The 17,508-nt window shown below is 59.7% G+C and overlaps 2 protein-coding genes across 11 annotated transcripts; both read right to left on the bottom strand.

The window, feature by feature from the left end:
- Position 1: 1 nt before the first annotated feature.
- LOC121060861 (SLAM family member 5-like) lies at positions 2-9,848 on the bottom strand. Of its 8 annotated transcripts, XM_040539035.1 has the most exons (9): positions 6,878-7,681; positions 4,860-5,153; positions 4,512-4,775; positions 4,286-4,312; positions 3,648-3,743; positions 3,514-3,558; positions 2,139-2,191; positions 1,712-1,810; positions 2-1,424 (listed from the first exon to the last, which is right to left on the bottom strand). In XM_040539035.1, exons 1-9 carry the CDS (start codon positions 6,924-6,926, stop codon positions 1,383-1,385), a joined length of 969 nt encoding a protein of 322 aa, XP_040394969.1. In that variant the 5' UTR covers positions 6,927-7,681; the 3' UTR covers positions 2-1,382. The 8 variants fall into 8 exon arrangements, with proteins under 8 accessions (XP_040394969.1, XP_040394972.1, XP_040394967.1 ...); XM_040539038.1 differs by lacking the exon at positions 4,286-4,312 and having other exon boundaries at positions 6,878-9,848; XM_040539033.1 differs by lacking the exon at positions 4,286-4,312 and having other exon boundaries at positions 4,512-5,153; positions 6,878-7,684.
- A 19-nt stretch (positions 9,849-9,867) lies between these two features.
- Positions 9,868-16,677, bottom strand: LOC121060860 (signaling lymphocytic activation molecule-like). Of its 3 annotated transcripts, XM_040539030.1 has the most exons (7): positions 16,282-16,677; positions 13,312-13,638; positions 12,704-12,985; positions 11,621-11,716; positions 10,963-11,039; positions 10,326-10,493; positions 9,868-10,248 (listed from the first exon to the last, which is right to left on the bottom strand). In XM_040539030.1, the coding sequence occupies exons 1-7, from the start codon at positions 16,331-16,333 to the stop codon at positions 10,192-10,194; spliced, it is 1,059 nt and encodes a 352-aa protein (XP_040394964.1). In that variant the 5' UTR covers positions 16,334-16,677; the 3' UTR covers positions 9,868-10,191. The 3 variants fall into 3 exon arrangements, with proteins under 3 accessions (XP_040394964.1, XP_040394965.1, XP_040394963.1); XM_040539031.1 differs by lacking the exons at positions 9,868-10,248; positions 10,326-10,493 and adding an exon at positions 10,506-10,561; XM_040539029.1 differs by lacking the exons at positions 9,868-10,248; positions 10,326-10,493 and having other exon boundaries at positions 10,573-11,039.
- Between the last annotated feature and the right edge of the window lie 831 nt (positions 16,678-17,508).

The following is a 17,508-nucleotide window of genomic DNA, read 5'->3' as shown; positions in this document are numbered from 1 at the left end:
CACTGAGGTTTTTTATTTTTTAATGGATCGGCAGAAATTCAAGAAACACAAAAACAGGTCTTATCTGGCTGCACCGTGAAAATGCGGAGAACAAAGTAACACCACGGGTTTGTCACTAATAAGACTGTTTCCCCCCACCCCAAAAAAAATATGCAGACAGAAATTGAGCTCAGATGTGTCTCGCATTTTTATTCCAGCAGCTCCTAGAGGGCTCTCCTGTGCCAGGCACTTCAAAGAAATCTCCGGTTTCATCCCTGAATAATTTACTATCCGCACAGACAAGACAAAGAGCAGGGGGAAGCAGCACGCACAGGAAGAGGCTTCCACGGCTGCGGTGTCTGTCTGGAAAATTGACGGCAAGGTGCACGTCCTGCTCAGCGCCAGCTCTGCTGGGAACGATGCAGACCTGGGCACCGCGTCCTCCGCAAGCATCCCGACCTCACCCAGTCCCTGTGGGGATGAGCCCGGGCTGTGCAGCCGCTACCGCACCGTGCAGCATCTCGGAGAGCTGCTCTGCTCGGCACAGCTCCGCCTGGAAGCAGCCTAATGCTGCAGCTCCAGCACCTCACACTCGAGCACATCATGCAAGAATAAAACCTCGTGTATAAATACATCAAAGGAGGTGAGCACAACAGCACCAGCCACGCTTCTTGTCCCATTTTCCCCCCGAGACCTTCTCCTGCCCCCCGACAACCTCAGACCACTTCCCACCCAGCAGTGTCTCATGCGGGGCTGCAAACAGCTCGCTCGCGGCACAAAGAAACCCCACGAGTGGTGGGGGAGCTGCGAGGTCCCCACCAGCTCCCCATGAGCACTGGGGGAGTGAGCACAAGTGCTGAAACCACAGTGCGCCTTCATCTCATTCTTTTACCATGTTTTTAAAAGTGTTATTTTTACTTTCTCTTTGTCCCTTAACCAAAGAAGTCAAAGTATTTGCACGGTTAAAAAGTGTAGTAAAAAAACGTGGCTTTAGGACTCTCCCCGGGGCTTCCCGTCCCTTTGCGCAGCCTCCTCGAGGCTCCTCGCTGCAGGAGCCTCCCAGGAGCAACGTCTCTGCGTGGCAGGGCCGGGTCGGCAGCCGCAGTTTTGTTCCGTGTTTCTCTGGCCAGAGAGTGCAGAAAGAGGAGCCGAAGTCTCACCTGGATGCCAAAACACGGGCAGAGCTCCTGCGCCAGACGAGCGTCTCTGCCTGCACTGCACCCCCCAGGTGCTTACGTCCTCGTGCCGAGGCCAGGGTGACCGAGGCGGTGGTGCTGAGCCGGGAAGGGATGCCACAGCCCGGCGTGCTGGCACCACGAGCAGAGCAGGCTCACGGGTGTGCTGGGCTCTGCCTGTGCCGTGGCACCCAGCTCGCTGACCGGCCAGTAGAGGCTTATCCGCTCCTAGCACCCCAGCGTGCTGCCGCCCAGCTCGTTATCATCCACCTGCAGTTACAAACGGATACAGCTATACAAAGCTCCCAGCAGCCGATGCCTCTGGTGACATCAGAGGAGGCCCTCAGGCTTGCTTAGAAGTGCTGGGCCCTGAGAAAAAGCAGTGGCGACCCCTCTGTCCTTGCCCCAAGCCCCTGCCCCCAGCACCAGGGCGTTGCGATGCGCTCAAGGGACGAGCTGCCCCTTCCCGCCGCCTCCCCGCCCTGCTCAGCTCCCACTTCTCCCCCCAGGGTCTCGCCTCCCCCCCCAGCGGGAGATGGCCACGAGCACCAACCCACCTGGGCCATGGCCTGGATGGTGGAATAAATGGTTTTGGGGGTCTCTACCCCAGGGGCCGGCGTCTTCTTTGGGTCATTTCTCTGTGCATGAGGGAAATCCTGCATTTGCGGAAAAAGTTTTTTAAATGTTTCCAGGGCACAGAAGTAATGGCTCGGGGAGCCAAGGCCACCCGAATTTGGTGGGGCTGGGGACCAAGACCCAGCGCTGGTCCCTGGTGTCACACGGGGAAGCACAGGCAGGTGGCTGTGGCTTTGTCAGCTTCTCTCGGCCGTCCCCTTTGCTGTCGCCAGGAGGAACCAGCAGATAAAAGCGGGGCCGTCCGGCTGCTGTCCTCCCTCCACATCCCCACCATGCGTCCCCTGCGCTGTCCCCAACCCACGCAGGGACCCCAAGGGGGTCGTCAGGGGTGAGCCCACAGGGACTCACCTGATGGGCAATGCCAACCTCAGCGTACACCGTCAGGTATTCTGCTGCCACCTCTGCAAGGAGAAAAAGGGGCAGGTCAGCACCGGAACCGGCTGCGGCATCCCCGGTGCGCACCCGGCTCCTCACCGAGGGCTGGGGGGATCCCGGCATCAAGCCTGCAGAGCCACGGCTGTGCACTGGCAGCCAAAGACAGTCGAAGCAACTTGCTAGTGAAAATCAGCTTTTTATTTAAATAGAAGATGTTTTCATGTGTTAGCCTCTCCATTTTAAGCTGCAGCCATTGCAGCAAGAAGCGTTGTCGGTCTTTGTCTCGTCAGACAGAGGATGGGGGGATTTAAGTCCTTCATAACCCTGGCTTGGGGTCAACATTTCAGTGCCTGTCATTTGAAATGGCCACGGGGACTTGGGCCTGCCCAGAGAGGAATTTTTAGGGGAAGAGTTTTGCTGTTCCTGGTGGAAGAGCTGGGTCCTGCTTCTGGAGAAAGCCTGGGTCCTGGTGCTGGGTGCGCCTGCACACCCGGCCCGGGCACACAGAAACGCGAAACAAAGGGCAGCAACTGCCCCGTTCACAACAGCTTTAGTTCAGCTTAGTGAAACAACAAGATGCACACGTAAAAAAGGCGAGGGAGAGCTCTTCTGGGAAGGCACAGGCACATCCCACCGCCGATGCCGGGAGAGGAGACACCAGCAGGTGCTGCAGCCTCTCGCTGCACCTGGCCTCTCCGCTGCAATTGTGTCCTGAGACCCGGACACGGACCCAAAAGCGATGCCATGCTCTTGGGGAAACCTCCGAGCTCTGCCCCCAAAGCCCCCCGGCCCCAAGGAATCCAGGCAGCGGCTCTTAGGGGCAGCGCAGGCAGGCAGGAGTCGCTCAGGCTGGGCACGGTGCTGCAGTGGGGCCACTTCACTTCTCTACACCCCCTCTGCTGCTGCCTTCAGATTGTCCCAAAAGTCCCTCTCGTGCTTTGGCGCTGTCCTCACGGCTCCGCTTTCTTCCCTTGGGGAGGGCACAAAGGTCTCCAGTGAGGGACCAGGGCAGGGGATGGCTCCAGCGGCCGCAGCATCACCCCGGGGAGGAGGGGGGGCGGTCAGGGACGCCTGTCCCTGTCACCGTGCGTGCAGGATGGGGGCACAGGGAGGTGCTGGGGGCTCGCCAGCCCCAGCCTCGAGCACTACCTGGGCTCGAGGGAGGATGGACGGCGACCTCCAGCATGTCCCGGGGGGGTTAAAGCTTTTGGGGGGCTGTGAGAGTGGCTATGCTGCGGCGCCAAGCCCTGGCAGTGGCTGAATTCCCTCCTGATCTTGGTGACCAGCCTGTCCTCACCAAGAAAATCGAGGAAGGAAGGAAACGCCTGGGGGAGCCTGAAAATCCTACCTGTAGCAGGAGCTCCGGGCATGGAGGGGTTGCAGATCTTCCTGCCTGGGGGAGAAGCGACACCGGGCTCCGTCACCAGCAGCCCACGCGCGGGGCAGCGCTGCAGAGGCTGGGGCCTGCAGGCAGAGCCTTACCTCGGAATATCAAGAAGGCCAAGAGGACAGCCAGGATTATTAGCGCTATGATCACCATCGCGGCTACGGTGCCGGTAAAGCTGCTCCTGTAGCTGTCTGGAGAGAGAAGAGGGTCCGGTGATCACGGAGGAGTCGTTTGGGCACGTCCCGAAGCTCATCGGCCTCTTCCCAGCGTCAGACCCGGGGGTAAAGGAGCGCAGCTCTGCTGCTGACCCCTGCTCAGCCCTCCCCTGCTCGGCAGGAGCTCTTATTTCATGGGGACGTGGTGCAAGGCTGGCAGGAGCCGATGCGCTGTACTGGGGCGAGCTACTGCTCTTGCACCTCCCCAGCTCTGCCTCCCCATTGCATTAATAGTTCCCTGCTCTGATCCCAAGCTGGGACATTTGGGGACTGACCCAGACCTCCCACTCCAAATTTTCTCAGGTGGCAGAGACAGTGCACGGATGCTGAGGATGCTCAGAAAGCCTGGATATCCCCCCCCCCCTCCGCCCCCGAGCTGCAGGAAGAGATGAACTGCTCCGGCCTCAGGCTCCCCGGCCTCCAGCGCAGGGTCGGGGCAGCCCAGTGCCGGCAGCGCTGGCTCGGGCACCCTGTGACACTTGGGGACAGGACGTGGACGGGGCGGCACGGCAGCTCACCGGTGGCAGGAGAGCGGGTTGTGTTTTCTGGTGGCACGGCGTGGGGAAGAGAACAGGGACAGGGGAGAGAGGTGAGCGCTTCGGCAAAGCCCCCCGCCCCGGGGGGGGGGGGCCGCGCTCTCTCTGCTTTCTGAGAGCCTGAGGAGTGCCCGGCTGGGATCAGGATGCGTCCCGTCCCCGCCAGCATCCCCCGGCCCCCATCCGCGCATCCTTTGAGGGCTCTCACCTGCGCAGAGGGCGGCGGGTGAGACGGTGGCGTTGCTGCTGCTGACGGGGTTTCGCACCGTGCAGGTGTAGGACAGCACATCCAGCTCCCCCAGGGGCGGCGCCTCCACCACCACCTCGGGCCCCTCGGCATCCAGCTGCTCGCCGTGGCTCCAGGAGAAGGATTTGTTCCCGGGGGTGTGCACGGCGCAGTGCAGGGTGTAGCGGCAGCCGTCGGCCGAGCAGTTCCACGACGCGCAGGTCACCGCCGGCTCCTGCAGCACGCCTGGGGGAAACGGGGAGGGGGGGCTCTCAAACATCTCCCACCCTTCGCTCCTGGCACGAGGCCGAAACATGAAAAGGCACTCACTGTACACCCGCAGGAAGAAGCTGGCTTTAAAGACAGAATTTTTTGCTGTGTAGGTGCCGGCATCTTTCTTCCCCAGCTGGGAGATGGTGAGCGCGCTGCCGTCCTCAGGGAAGGTCACGCGTGACTTGTAGGAGTCCTCATAAAACGAGGGATCGGGAGACTCTCCCAGTTTGATGGTAAGTATGGTCTCTCCACGAAAGCTCCAGGCCAAATTTTCTCCTTTCAGGCCCTGAAGGTGAAACGTGATGGACCTGCCCTCGGCTCCATCCACTTCTAACGTACTGATGGCACACGCTGGGGAGAAAAACCAGGCTGAGCCCCGAGCACGAAACGAAGTGGGTTTGGCAGCGCTGTGCTCAAGGTGCAGGTTCAGTCCTGCGTGTGGAGTCCCCCCGACCTTAGGCCTTTGGGGTTCTTTGAGGTCTGGGCCCCGAATCGCCCTCCGTGCTGCTCCCCAGCCAGCACAGCATGTGTGGCACGAGGACGGCCGGTGCATCGCCGCGGCTCTAGATGTGAGGGTGCTGAGAACCAGCCCCATCATGGGGAGGTTGCAGGAGCTGGGGGGTCCCACATGTTTTACTCCAGGATGAGGTCCCGCAGCAGGACCGGTGCTTTCGCGTCCCACAAGCGATCGGCACGTGGTTGTGGCTGCTCTCAGCTGCGAGACTCACGCTGCTTCGCAGGCCCCAGGAGCATGCAAGGGACAAAGCCCCAAGGTGCAAAGCAAAAAGCACAAGGTGGAATTTGTGACGGCTCCAAAAAAAAAAATCAAGCAGGTTCCCTTTTCTTACAAGAAATATGACCAAGCTCATCCAAATGAGCAAGAAAGCAGGTGGCTGCTTCTCTGATTTTGTGACTTCTTCCCTCTTCTGAGGAGGAAGAAGACATATTGCTGTTGTTTTGACTACTCCCCAGATCAAATCTGTGCTGCCCCAGCCGGGCTGGGCTGGGAGGGGGGAGGTTTCCCCACCAGAGCCTGGAAAGGGTGGATCCTGGCCCCGAGACGCTGCTCTCTTCCCAAGGGTGCTCTTCGTCGAGGCCAAGCAAAGGCACTCCTGTCCGCACCCCCCTGCCCCGGGGACCCTGCCGGGGACGCGCTCCCCCCGCTGCAGGGAGGGGAAGAAGCTGGCAGAGGAGATAGTGCTCGGGGAGGAAATGCTGCAGGCAGGGCGCGCTCGTCCTGGAGGCCGCGGGGGCTCCTGCGGCATCTCTGCTGCTTTCCCCCTGCACCTGACAGTTTCTCTTTTGGCCACAGCCACCTGCAGACCCTGCCCAGAAGTCTTGGTTAGGAAGAGAGGAGGAGAAAAGCAGCATCTCCAGCCGGCATGGGAGCAAAGCCCGTCCTGCACCAGTGCCTGCTTAAATCCTGAGCCACCCCACCAAGGCTTGGAGACATTTGGTTGCAAGAGCCAGATGGGAATTCACACGATTCTCCCTTCCAGACCTCCCTCGATATTACTTCTGTGCCCATGAGTTCCTGAGACTCGTGGCGACAAACGTCCCAGTGTCTGCAGCAGCCTGAAAACAACCAGAAAGCTCCTCTTTCCAAAAACAGACCTGAGCTCCCCGTAACGAAACCCTGGACAGGCAGCAGGCTCAGAAACAACACGCGGGCAGCCACGGGGAGCAGACCCCCGTGGTCGCCGCCGGACACGGAGCAGAAGGGCAAAAGTGCACATCTGGGGCACATCTGGGGCACATCTGGCAGCAGCTGGACGGAGGCCGGGCTGGGGCTGAGGCCCAGCACATTCACCCGTTAGTGGGGGCCACGCGAGGGTGGGACCAGGAGCAGGTCTGGGATGTGCTGGGCGTGATTCACCCATCCCTTGTGGGACAGCGGAGCCGAGCCCTTGTAATGGGGTGAAAAAACAAGCCCTGTCCCCACGTAGGGCACTCGCACCAGCACACACCAGCTTGTCCCGGGCTCTCTGCTCTCGTGGGCATCCCCAAACTGCCTCCACCCGTGGGCTCCCTCCCTTCCTTCGTGGCACCCGGGGATAGGAGCATCCTGCCCTTACCTGCTCGGCGCAGGAGGCAGGCGAGGAGCAGGCACACAAACACCTCCATCGGAGCACGGCGCGCTCTCTGCCCTCAGCTCTCTCGTGGTTTGCGGCAAGAGAAGGAAGAAGATCACACTACGCCTTTTTCTGTTTCTCACTTCCTCCAAAACAGCTCTTTAAGACCCCTGGGCTGGTTCATTGGGGATGGGACTTCTGCAGATTTTTCCAACCTCAAGCAGCTTACCCAGGGCCATGTCTGTGAGGTTTCAGAATGCCCGCGCTGCCCCCCGGGGCCCCAGATGCTCTCCCACACCAGGGACAACTCTCCCTACCCTCTGCCCACCCTGCACCCCTGCGTACCCCCTCTGTGACGCTGCAGCCGCAGGAGCCATCTCCCCTCACCTCCTAAGGGCAGCCCCACGGCCGCACGCTGATCTCTGACTCCTCGCGTTCACTCCCCATCCTGTGTGTGTAAATACTCCTAGGGAGAGCCCCCCCCCCGCCCCCCTCCCCCCAGGACCTCAAGCACCCAGGAAGGGCTTGGGGGATTTCTCCTTAACGGGACCTCGCAGGCACTTCCTTGCTTACCTGCTGGAGGTGACCCTGCTTTAGGCCCCATTTTGTCGGTTTTGGGATGCCCCTCCATCACATCACCCCTCTTGTTCCTCAGAGAGGGCCCAGGGGTCCCCCGGTGGTCTTGGACCTTGGCCCCAGAAGGTTCGGAAGATGCTAAAGCAGAACCCAGAGGCTGCTGCATCTGTTGGCTGCTTGTGGCAGCTGTGCTCGGGCTGGCCCCAGGACCCCGATGGAGCTGACACCACCACTGCAGCCCCCAGTGAAGCCCCCACCACCGCAGCCCCCTCCTGAAGGACTGCAACCTGCCAACTACCTGACCCTGGGGCAGTTCTTGAAGAAGCGCAGCCCAGGGGAAGGAGCCAGGCAGCTGGGGCAGGATCGTACCCCACGGGATATTCCCCCCCTGGGATAGGGAGGAGCAAGGGGCAGCAGAGACAAAGTGTTACGGACTGACCACGGAAAGGCTGGGAGTGAACCTGGGAAGAAGGGGAGGGTGAGAGGGAAATATTTTTATTTTGTTGTTCCTCACTATCCTACTCTGTTACCAACTGGAAATAAATTAATTTTCCCCAAGTCGAGTCTGTTTTGCCCATGACAGTGACTGGTGAGTGCCCCCCTGTCCTTGTCTCAGCCCAGGAGATTTTTCCACGTATTTTCTCCCCCCGTTCTGTTGAGAAAAGGGTGTGAGAGAGCGGCTGGGTGGGCACCATGCAGCCGGCCAAGGGGATCCCACTGACTGACTTCACACAGCAGCGTCTGGCCCGTCACGAGGAGAAGTAAGGTGCAAGAAAATCCCGTGGAATACACAGAATGGAAACCAAAACAGAGAAACACCATTTCCAGGCAAAGTGTGGCAGCCGTGACAAAGTGCATGGTGGTGACAAGTGTCCCAACAGCCAGCCCCGAGGGAGCGGGGGGCATCGTGGTTTGGCGCTGATGGACCCACATCACCGGGGCATCCTTTATAAGGGACGACGAGATCCAAACTCTCCATCCCCAAAACCGTCCAAGGAACGCCTCCGCCACCAGACCTTCCGGGGTGCAGCATGACCCCGGTGTCATACTGAAATTCAGGCGAAGGAAGCGAGCTGGCAATGTCTGGCTTTAAAATACCGCTGGTTCCTCTACCATGGCAAGGGAAGGGGTTTCAGCTGCTCGCGGGGGCTGCCGCAATCCTGCCCTGATGCGGTGCTGTGGGAGGCTGGGCGAGGAGGCTGAGCAAGAGCAGGGAAATGAGATAAATCAGTCCTGTGGGGTAATTAGCCCCGCTGAACTGCACTACAGCTGAGGCGGGAGGAAGTGCACATGAAGTAAGAAAATCACAAGCAATCCATTAAAAACAGCTCCTCTCTTTCACAATGCCCTGGGATGGGACAAGAGCAGGGGCAGGAGGAGATGTCCCAAAGGAAGAACCACCCACAGCCCCCTTTGGTCATCCCACCGTCACCAGCAGCCGTGCAGGTCTGCAGCACCAGCGCTGCTTCACCTGCAGTTACACTGCCTTGGCTCTGGGACAACATCAGCTTTTTTTTTTTTTTTTTTTTTTTTTTTTACCATCCTGAGCATTTTGAGTCCCCCCGCACTCCGCAGGTGGGCTGTGATTGCACATCGCAGGGTCAGACCTGTATTTCTGCAAGGACGAACGAGAGAGCAGCGGGCTGCACCCTGCCAGGCACAGAAATCGGGGATTTGGCCCCGTTTTAGGGGCGCAAAGTGAAGCATGACCTTGCCCTTCTTCTTCTTCTAGGTTCCTGGTGGAAGTGACAGCTTTGCAAGCAGACTTTTCCAAGGGAGCAGCTCAGCTGATCTGCTGATGTAACACAAGGAGGAAGCTCGGGACGTGCAAAACACCAATTCATCTTCTCGCTGCCAGCACCTGATCCAGCTGCAGCCCTCGGCGCGTCCCTCCCCTAAACCTCTCTGAAAGGCGTTCCTGGAACTTTTGTTTTTCCTGCAGCCGCATGCGAGATCCGACCTGCTGCTGGGGTTCGAGAACAGCCCGGGCTGGGACCGTTGGTGGTCCTGGGGGGGCTCCCGGCCACCCCCAGCACCCCGCTGCTGGATGCTGGCTCAGCCAGAAGTCCAGTTCTTGGAAGTCCACCTGGAGAAGCAGCCGTGGCAGACGAGGGGGTGGCGGAGCGCAGAAGGATGCGGCCCCTTCCCAAGCGTGGCCACGGGTGAGCGGCGCCGGGTGCCCTGCCCAGCGTTGTGCAACCCAAATTTCTGCAGCAGTCAGACCCAAACCCGCGCCTCGTGAAAGCTGCCACGGAGCAGAGCTCGTAACCCCGCTTGCGATTTGTTTGGGTTTTTTTTGGTGATTTGTCCTTCTTCTTTTTTTTTTTTTCTTTTTTTTTTTTTTTCCCGGTGTCGCGGGCCGTGGGCTCCCTCTAGCGAAGCCGGGGCCGTGGGCTGCAGCCGTGGGGTCCCGCAGCCTCCCCCGGCCACGTCCTGCCTCGCCCCCGGGGGCTGCCGCCTGTGGGGTCGCATCCAGCTCCTCTCCCGGTGCTCAGCATCTCAACCACTTGTCCCGCAGCCCCAGCCCGCAGCGAATCCTTTCCCCACTCCGGTCCTGCACTGGGCTCTACCGTTACTCGACGCCAGCTTTTTTGGGGCCGGGAGCAGCTTTTTTGGGTGCTGGAGGGGCCTGCCCTATTTGGCGGGGCTGAGCGGGATCCCCCCAGCCCGGGATGCGGGTGCTGGTCACGGGGTGCGGATGCCGGGGGTCTCGGGGCCAGGCTGCCGCCGCGCAGGGGGGCTCAGATCATGGGCAGCGTCACGCTGGCGTAAACCGTCGTGGGCTCCGCGTCGGGGCTCTGCTCGCAAGGAAAGAAGGGGGTGAGTGAGGTGCCCAAATTGGGGTGCCCAAAGTGGGGAATCTGCGTTCCCTTACCTGCGAGAGGGGCGAGCGGCCCTGTGGGGTGGGCGACTCTGCCCAGGGGCTGTGCTGGATCCGGCCGGGGGCCTGGGCTGTGTCCGGGGGCAAGCCAGTGGCTGCGGCGTAGATGGTGGTGCAGGAGGGGTGCTCCGTGCCGGGGGGGCTGCAGGGGATTTTCTGCTTCTGTGCGGGGAGCAAGGGGTGAACAGTGCCAGACAGGTCACTGCGGGGGCTCTTCCCTCCCTTCAGCCCTGCAGGACACCAATTTCATCCCGGAGCAGGATTTGGGAGGGGAATACTTTCCCCCAGAGCCACCCCCAGGATGTTAGGGGCTGGGGAAGCTGCAGCACCCAACTTTATTCCCAGAAAATCCCAAACTAAGGCCACCAGGATGGTTCTCGGGACCTCACCATGCTGGGGGGTGACACCCAGGGGCCCATGATCCCCAATTCCCACCACGGGCACGATCTCGCCGCCTCCCTGACTCAGCCCCCACCAGCCACGTCGACACCCAGTGACCAAAGCCCACCGCACGCAGAGCCACGAGCGTGCACCCCGCACGGCTTCGGGGTGCTGCTGCCTTCCCCGCTGCTCGAACCCAGGCTGCAGCCCCCCGAGCATCAACCCCCGTGCCTGGGCTGGGCTCTCTCACCTCCACCCGCTGCACTTGGGAGTAGATGGTGTGCACCTCACTGTCCTCGGCGAATGGCGCATGCTTCCGCAGCTGGCCTGCCCCGGGGGAGACGGACAAAGTCACTGTGGTGCCACGGGACAGCAGCTGGGGACAACCCCCGCACCCTGCTCCCAACCCCAAAGCATTGCAAGGGATGGCCTCAGTGTTTCCCCAGCACTGCAGGCCGGTGGGCTCGGCGCCGCACGTCCCCAGCACGGTGAATTTGTCCCTTTGTGAATTTGTCCCTGCACAGGGGACAGGGGAGCGGGGCGGCCGTCGCCCCCACCGAGGCGTCTGGGGAGATGATGCTCTCGCAAATTTGGGCTGGGATCATGCATTTCCCCTCGAAACCGTGTGATACAATCACAGAAGCATAGCATCCGGGTAAAGCACTTGAGACCATGTGCTAGGTGAAGCAGGTATATACATACATATAAATATATATTTCTTTTTTAAGCTGGTTTCCTTCCTCCCTTTTACCCCGTGCTTCAAAAGAAGCAGGTTTCACTCCCTCCCCAGGGCCACGGACCCCAAGACGAGGTACTGCAGGGATCAGCCTGGCTGGGGGGGCTGTGATCCCCTCCTGTCCCCCCCCAAACACCCCCCCATGCCCCCGGCTGCACTCCCTGACACTCACCCGTGCGTATGGCAGTGAAGACCCCGACGAAGATGAGCGCAACCGCTACGGGCACTGCCACCGCCAGCACCAGGTTCGGCCCCGGCCTGGCGCTGCCTGCAGTGCAGAGAGGGGAAAGGGTCAGCACCAGCCCCCCAGCAGAAAAACCTCCCCATTTAAAACCATCCTGGGTCTTGTCACCTACATCTGAGGCTGATTTTTCGGTAGAACAGGAAACAAGGGGCAGGAAATGCTTTCTTTTGAACTCGGCTTTCAATAAGCGCCTCCAAACTGCAGCCGTCAGCGAAAAAGCTGCTGGGGGCTAGATCGGGGCCAGATAAGGCCCTAAATACAGCTCCGGTGGCTTCGCAGGGATCTGCAGGGAGATAGCCCCTGGGTGCTGCAGGTGCATGGGAAGGGAGCCTGGGGACAGAGCTCTGAGGGTGGCACCAGGCTGCCACCACCGTTAATGCGTGTGGCACAGGGGTGTCCCCATGTGCAAGGGGCTTGGGGGGACGAGGGGGGACAAACACGCCCGAAACCCTGGCATCATCTCCTTTTGGCATCTTCCTTTCCCAGTCTGGGGAGGCCTGGAGACGCCACGGGGTTGTTTACTGGGCACAGGGCGCTGCGAGAGCCCCGGCATGGGTCAGCACCGCAGGGAGGTGACTTCACGCCGTGTCCCCAGGGAAAGGGGCAGCCGCTGCTTCCCCCGGCCCCAGCAAAAGTCCCCACGTCACGAGGAAGGGCAAGAAAACCCCAGCGAGAGAGAGCACGGCTTTTGCCCCGAGAACCTCCAAAGGGGAAGTTGTCACCGAGGTTTTTCATCCCCCCCGGCCCTCCCGGCGTGCAAGTCTCATGCATTGAAAATGAGCCCTGGGCACCGGGGCGCAGCGAGAGCGGGGCAGCGGATGAGACCCGCGGCTCGGCGTTTACGGGAAGGACCGGGCAGCCCTGAGCAGGCGATGCTGCGGCCGCTTTTCCTGCAAAAGGCTCCTCTGAGGCTGCCGAAAGAAACGTGAAAAAAAATCCCCTGCAGAGCCAGAGCGGGGCTGGAGGTGGGAAAGAGCCGGGTCGGCAGCTGTAGCGTCCCCGGGGACTCACCCCGCTGCTCGAAGCTGCAGGCGGAGGAGTTGAAGGTGACGGCGCTGCTGCTGACAGGGTTGCTGGCGGTGCAGGCGCAGGCCAGGCTGCTGGCGTTGAGGTGATAGGAGAGGTGCAGGAGGCTGCCGTTGTGGGCGCAGGGCAATGAGGTGCTGGCCTCCAGGCCGGCCCAGCTGTAGGACACGTTGTCGCCCCTGGCCGCCATGCAGTTGAGGGTGACGGTGCAGCTGTCGTTGGCCAGAGCCCAGCTGAGGACCTGGATGTCGGGATCGGACACCGGCTCTGGATGGGGAGAGGGGACAGAGGCTCGTTTCTGGGGAAGGACGGAAATGCCGCCTCGTCCCTTGGCCTGGGAAATCCCACCGACCCCTCCTAGCTCCGAGGGGGGTGGGAAGAAACCGATCTGGCCCCGGGCCTGCTGCGGCCTCTCCAAATGGGGACAAGGTCTGCATGTATCCAAATACTCCTGGGATACCAGAGAGGGTCCTGGACATCACGGGGGGCATCTCTCGCCACCCCCACACCCCACCCCATTGCTGCCCACCTCCCAGACCCGCTCCCAGCACCACAAGAGGCCATCACGGCCCTCCGAAACCAGCGCCTCTCACCATACACTTCCAGCTGTATCTGCCAGACCTTCTCCTCCGCGTCCTTGCTGATGATGTACTCGTAGAGCCTCTGGTCCTGCCGCTTGGTGTTGAGGATCTCCAGCGAGAAGTTGGAGGAGTGGAAGCGGTTCTGGCTCGGATTGTAGTTGGTGTAGTTTCCATCCAAGTACTTGAGCAGGACGTTCTTGCTATGCGGGTCCTCTGTGTCCCGCTTCCACACGGCCATCCCAAAGCTCTGGGTGAGGTTCTGGAATTCCTGGGGGATCCACAGAACCGTCGCCTTCCCCAGCGTGCCCAGCACAGTCTCCCTCGTCCCGCGGCCCATGCCTGGGAGGAGAGCAGAGAGAAGGGCTGATGCAGGCAGAGATGCATGAGGACAGCCCGGAGGGCTCGCAGAAGCTGCGCCCTCCCTGGTGCTGCTGGAGAGCAGATGCCACCCGAGCTGCATGAGCAGGGAACGGTGTTGGACCCACCCTGGTAATCTGGAGATGGCATCTGCTCAACAATCTGCTCGGCTGCTTTACTGAACTGCATTTTCAGCCCGCCTGAACCCTTGCTCGCGCACCACATCCTGCACCAGCGACTGCCACGGCTCTCAGGGTAGGAGGGAACGCGAGGGGCTCCGTGCCCCAACATCCCTGCGTGCTCCAAGCTCAAGCACGTGCTTCAGCACCCGCTGGAGCGGGGCCACCTTGAGCAGGGGAAGGCACTTGTGGCCCTGGTCCCATGGAGAGGTGATGCCCATGGGGTGGCCGGAGCACCCTGGAGCAGTCTTGGTGACACCAGGGCCACTTGGAGGGAAGCGATGCTCGGTGGCCCTCGGCCAAAGCCTGCGGCTGGGTGTGCGTCAAGGCATGCGTCTCCCTGAAGTGCTGCAGCTACGGATACCTCCCTGGGGAGTTTTCTTTGAGGAATTGCAGGAAACAAAGCCCCACAGGCTGGATCTCCCTTCTCCTCTCACCCAGGATCTGGCAGGCAGCGAGGAGACGAGGTGGTCCCATGGTGTCTCTTGGGTGTCTCTTGTATCTTACCAAGAGGGCGACTGAGCAGCTCCAATGATGGTGGGACTGTGCATGCACCCCAACGTACCCAAAAGCATCCTGCCCACCCAGCTGTCCTGGGAGAGGTGCAACTCAGGGCTTCTACCCTTCTGCCCAACCCTTTCCTGCTTCAGGCTGTGACCCCGTGATTCACATTAGCCCACAGCCTCCGTGAACCCTGAGCTTGTTTTTGTAGGAAATAGCGTGGAGACCGATGCCAGCTCAGCACTGCTCACTGCTGGAGCACGGAGGGGACCCCACCACGTCACCCCCACTTCCTTCCATCAAGGTGGAGGCTTGTCCCAGAAGGGAAAAGGAAAGTGTGGGACTCGCTGCAGAAGAGCAAGCCTGGTGGGGCCCAGATAAGCCCAGTATCCGCCTCTCCTGCTGCACATACGGTTCCAGTAAAAACCACAAGGGAGCTCAGAGTGACTGTTTTCCTCTCCCACCGTCCCGAGTACATGCCATCACTTATTTTTTCCCCCTCCGTGGCACAAAACACAGCAGCTTCAGAGCTGTCCCTGTGAATTACGTCTCCACGGCGCCGACCCAGCCATGCAGACACGGCCGTTATCCCCCAGAAATGCCGAGCCCCGGCTGACCCAGCAGCTGCCACGTTTACTGTAAAGCCCAGCACGGAGCTGGATGTTGTCTTTTCTCGGCGGCCTGGAGCGCAGCGGTTAAGCTCCTGATTAATTACCGAATGGAAAAGCCCTTTTTGCATCACGTTAGAAAAACCCTCTGCCCCGGCAAGAAGCAGCTCCCGAGGAGAAGAGATGTTTCCCCACGGGGAAGGTGGCTCGGCTGGAGCAGGGATGCTGTAGGAGGGATGCGAAGAGGGCCAAAAGCATCCGCACAAACCCAGCTGGAGGGGCTGGAGGAACGCAAGCGACGCGCGGGGTCCGAAGCAGGCCTTGCGTCAGGTATTGTGTTCATGGGACTTTCGGCATGCTGGCCGGGCAGAAAACCCCGGGGAGATTTCAAGGGCAGGTATTCTAGTAACAGTGAGCCAGCAGAGATGAGCAGAAACCCCAGCTCCACGAAGCTGCCGGTTTCCTGGCCGAAGCCTTCGGTTTGTGCCCGGCGATGACGCAGTGGGCTGTAGGGGGACACAGTGTCCCCAGGGATGGGGACGCTGGGCTGGCTCCAAAAAGAGGGTCAGGATTCATCACTGACCTGCCTCTGCTCAGCTCAGGGGCCCCGTCTCCCCCCAAACTTCTGCACAGGTTTAACACTGAACCTTTCTCAGCACCCTCCCGCTACGTCCTGCAGCCCTTGGAAGGGAGGACCCCGCGTCCTGGCACTGCCCCGACCCCTCGTGGGTTTTCTGGGTGTTCCCCAACCCTCTGCACCACAGGGCAGTCCCTGGATGCTGGGCCTGGAGGGGTCTCAGATCCAGAGCCGATCCAGAGGGGTTTGGATCATTCATTTTTAAGCAGAAAGCGACAACGTCCCCAGACTTCACCCGCTCCCACTCCTACACACATTTTATTGCTCAGGTACCATCTCCCAGCCCACTGGCACCTCCAGCTGAGGCAACCTGAGCTAAAATCTGCCAAAATCTGCCAAATCTACCACCCATCTCCCATACCCCAGCCCACATCTGGTACCAAATGATTTGCTCGGTGCTGTTAATACCCCGTTAAAACACACGCGGAGTACTTTGTTACTGCAAATACGCTCTGTCCATCACCATCTTTGTTCCTCCAGCATCTTTTATTCACTCCTCCCTCGTTCTGCCTGGTAGGAGCGTATTAGGGATGCACGGCACATCCAGCCTGGAGTTGTGAGTCATTTGTCTTCCAGATGAATATTTATATTTATCTGCCTGCCCACCCAGCGCACGGCTCGCAGTTTCTAAAAGTCCTAATACCTGACGATCCCCAAACCATCCGAACCACGTATTTTGCAGATAGGAAGGCGTACGTACCCCAGACGCGGCAGAAGGAGACGACCAGCCAGAGACACACGCTGCAGCCCATGCCTCGCTTCACGGAGCTGCTGCCGGAGTGAAGCTAATATCTGCTGCCGGGCTCATTATAAGACCAGGTGTACTCAAATCAGAGACACTGCTGTGGGCCATGTGTTTCCTGTTTTTTCAGCAGAATGACTGTTTTTCTCGAGTGGAAACTATTCAAAGCATAGAGTCACTGCTGAATGCTTCACTGGAGAGCACCAGAGAGACTTGCAGAAGGACCCGGACCATTGATTTATCGTTTTCACCAGAACTACATCATCCAGCCACAGGTCCTTAACCCAAACCCAAGAGAAGAGGAAACAGCCAGTAAGAAATTATTTCATGTACGGTAACAGCTTCCTGGGGCTGTCCAGCGCCTGTGAATGCGGTGGAGGGGAAAGAGGTGGTGACACAAGCAGATCCCACACCACAGCAACCACAAAGCTCACCAGGGCCCCTCGCTGCAGGAAAAACACTTGATATTTTGGGATTAGCCTGCTCTGGATGCATGGGACCCTTGGTGGTCCCGGCCTGCAGCTTCAGCTCCGTGGCTTCACCGCAAGCAGGAGCAGAAGTGGCCTTTAACACCCATCGAGGAGAAGCCCAATCCTTCTTCTCAGGCTGAGCATCTTTTGGCCCCAGTTTGCTCCTGCACCGCTTAACCCCATCCCCATGGGCCCAGCCCAGCCAGGACTTGGGGACAGGGACAGTCCCCACTCCTGTGGGTGCCCCCCATGTTGAAGGAGCAGGGAGGGGACATGGATGGAGCAGGGACCACGCTCAGTGAGCATCGGGGATGGGGAGCGCGGGGAAAACACCACCCGCACGTTCCATTGCTGGGAAGGGGCGAGAAGAGCTTGGTTGTTTTTGTGTTTTTAGTGGAATGAATTATTCATCGCCGCCGCTGCTTGGCCTGCAAAGCGTTGCTGCTTTACAATGGGAGAAGGTGTTGGTTTTTTTTTTTTTCCTATTGCTCTTTTCAAGCTTTTCTTACTTTTTCTCTCCTGGTTTGCGGAAGAGAGCAGAGGCAACAGCATAAAGCACAAATACCTCCGCTGGTTTAAAACAGACCAAATTTAAGTGTCAGGATGAAATAAAAGCTGAATTTATGCGCTTCACCATTTTTCAGCGGAGCAGAGCTCTGAGTGCTCCACGACTTTTGTCACCAATAAATTATTTCTAACACTAAAAAGCAAAGTT

This window comes from Cygnus olor, chromosome 28 (genome assembly GCF_009769625.2).
Source record: "Cygnus olor isolate bCygOlo1 chromosome 28, bCygOlo1.pri.v2, whole genome shotgun sequence".
In the NCBI taxonomy this organism is placed as follows: domain Eukaryota; kingdom Metazoa; phylum Chordata; class Aves; order Anseriformes; family Anatidae; genus Cygnus; species Cygnus olor.
This window is presented reverse-complemented; position numbering and strand designations above follow the sequence as displayed.

Coding starts and splice junctions, on each gene's coding strand:
- LOC121060861 (XM_040539032.1), bottom strand. CDS start 6,926: ATGGAGGTGTTTGTGTGCCTGCTCCTCGCCTGCCTCCTGCGCCGAGCA. Junction 3,744..4,511: donor ACCCGCCGCCCTCTGCGCAG/GTGAGAGCCCTC, acceptor TTCTCTCTCCAG/ACAGCTACAGGAGCAGCTTT. Junction 3,559..3,647: donor GGCCTTCTTGATATTCCGAG/GTAAGGCTCTGC, acceptor CTTCTCCCCCAG/GCAGGAAGATCTGCAACCCC.
- LOC121060860 (XM_040539029.1), bottom strand. CDS start 16,333: ATGGGCTGCAGCGTGTGTCTCTGGCTGGTCGTCTCCTTCTGCCGCGTC. Junction 12,986..13,311: donor GATACAGCTGGAAGTGTATG/GTGAGAGGCGCT, acceptor CTCCCCATCCAG/AGCCGGTGTCCGATCCCGAC. Junction 11,717..12,703: donor CTGCAGCTTCGAGCAGCGGG/GTGAGTCCCCGG, acceptor TCTGCACTGCAG/GCAGCGCCAGGCCGGGGCCG.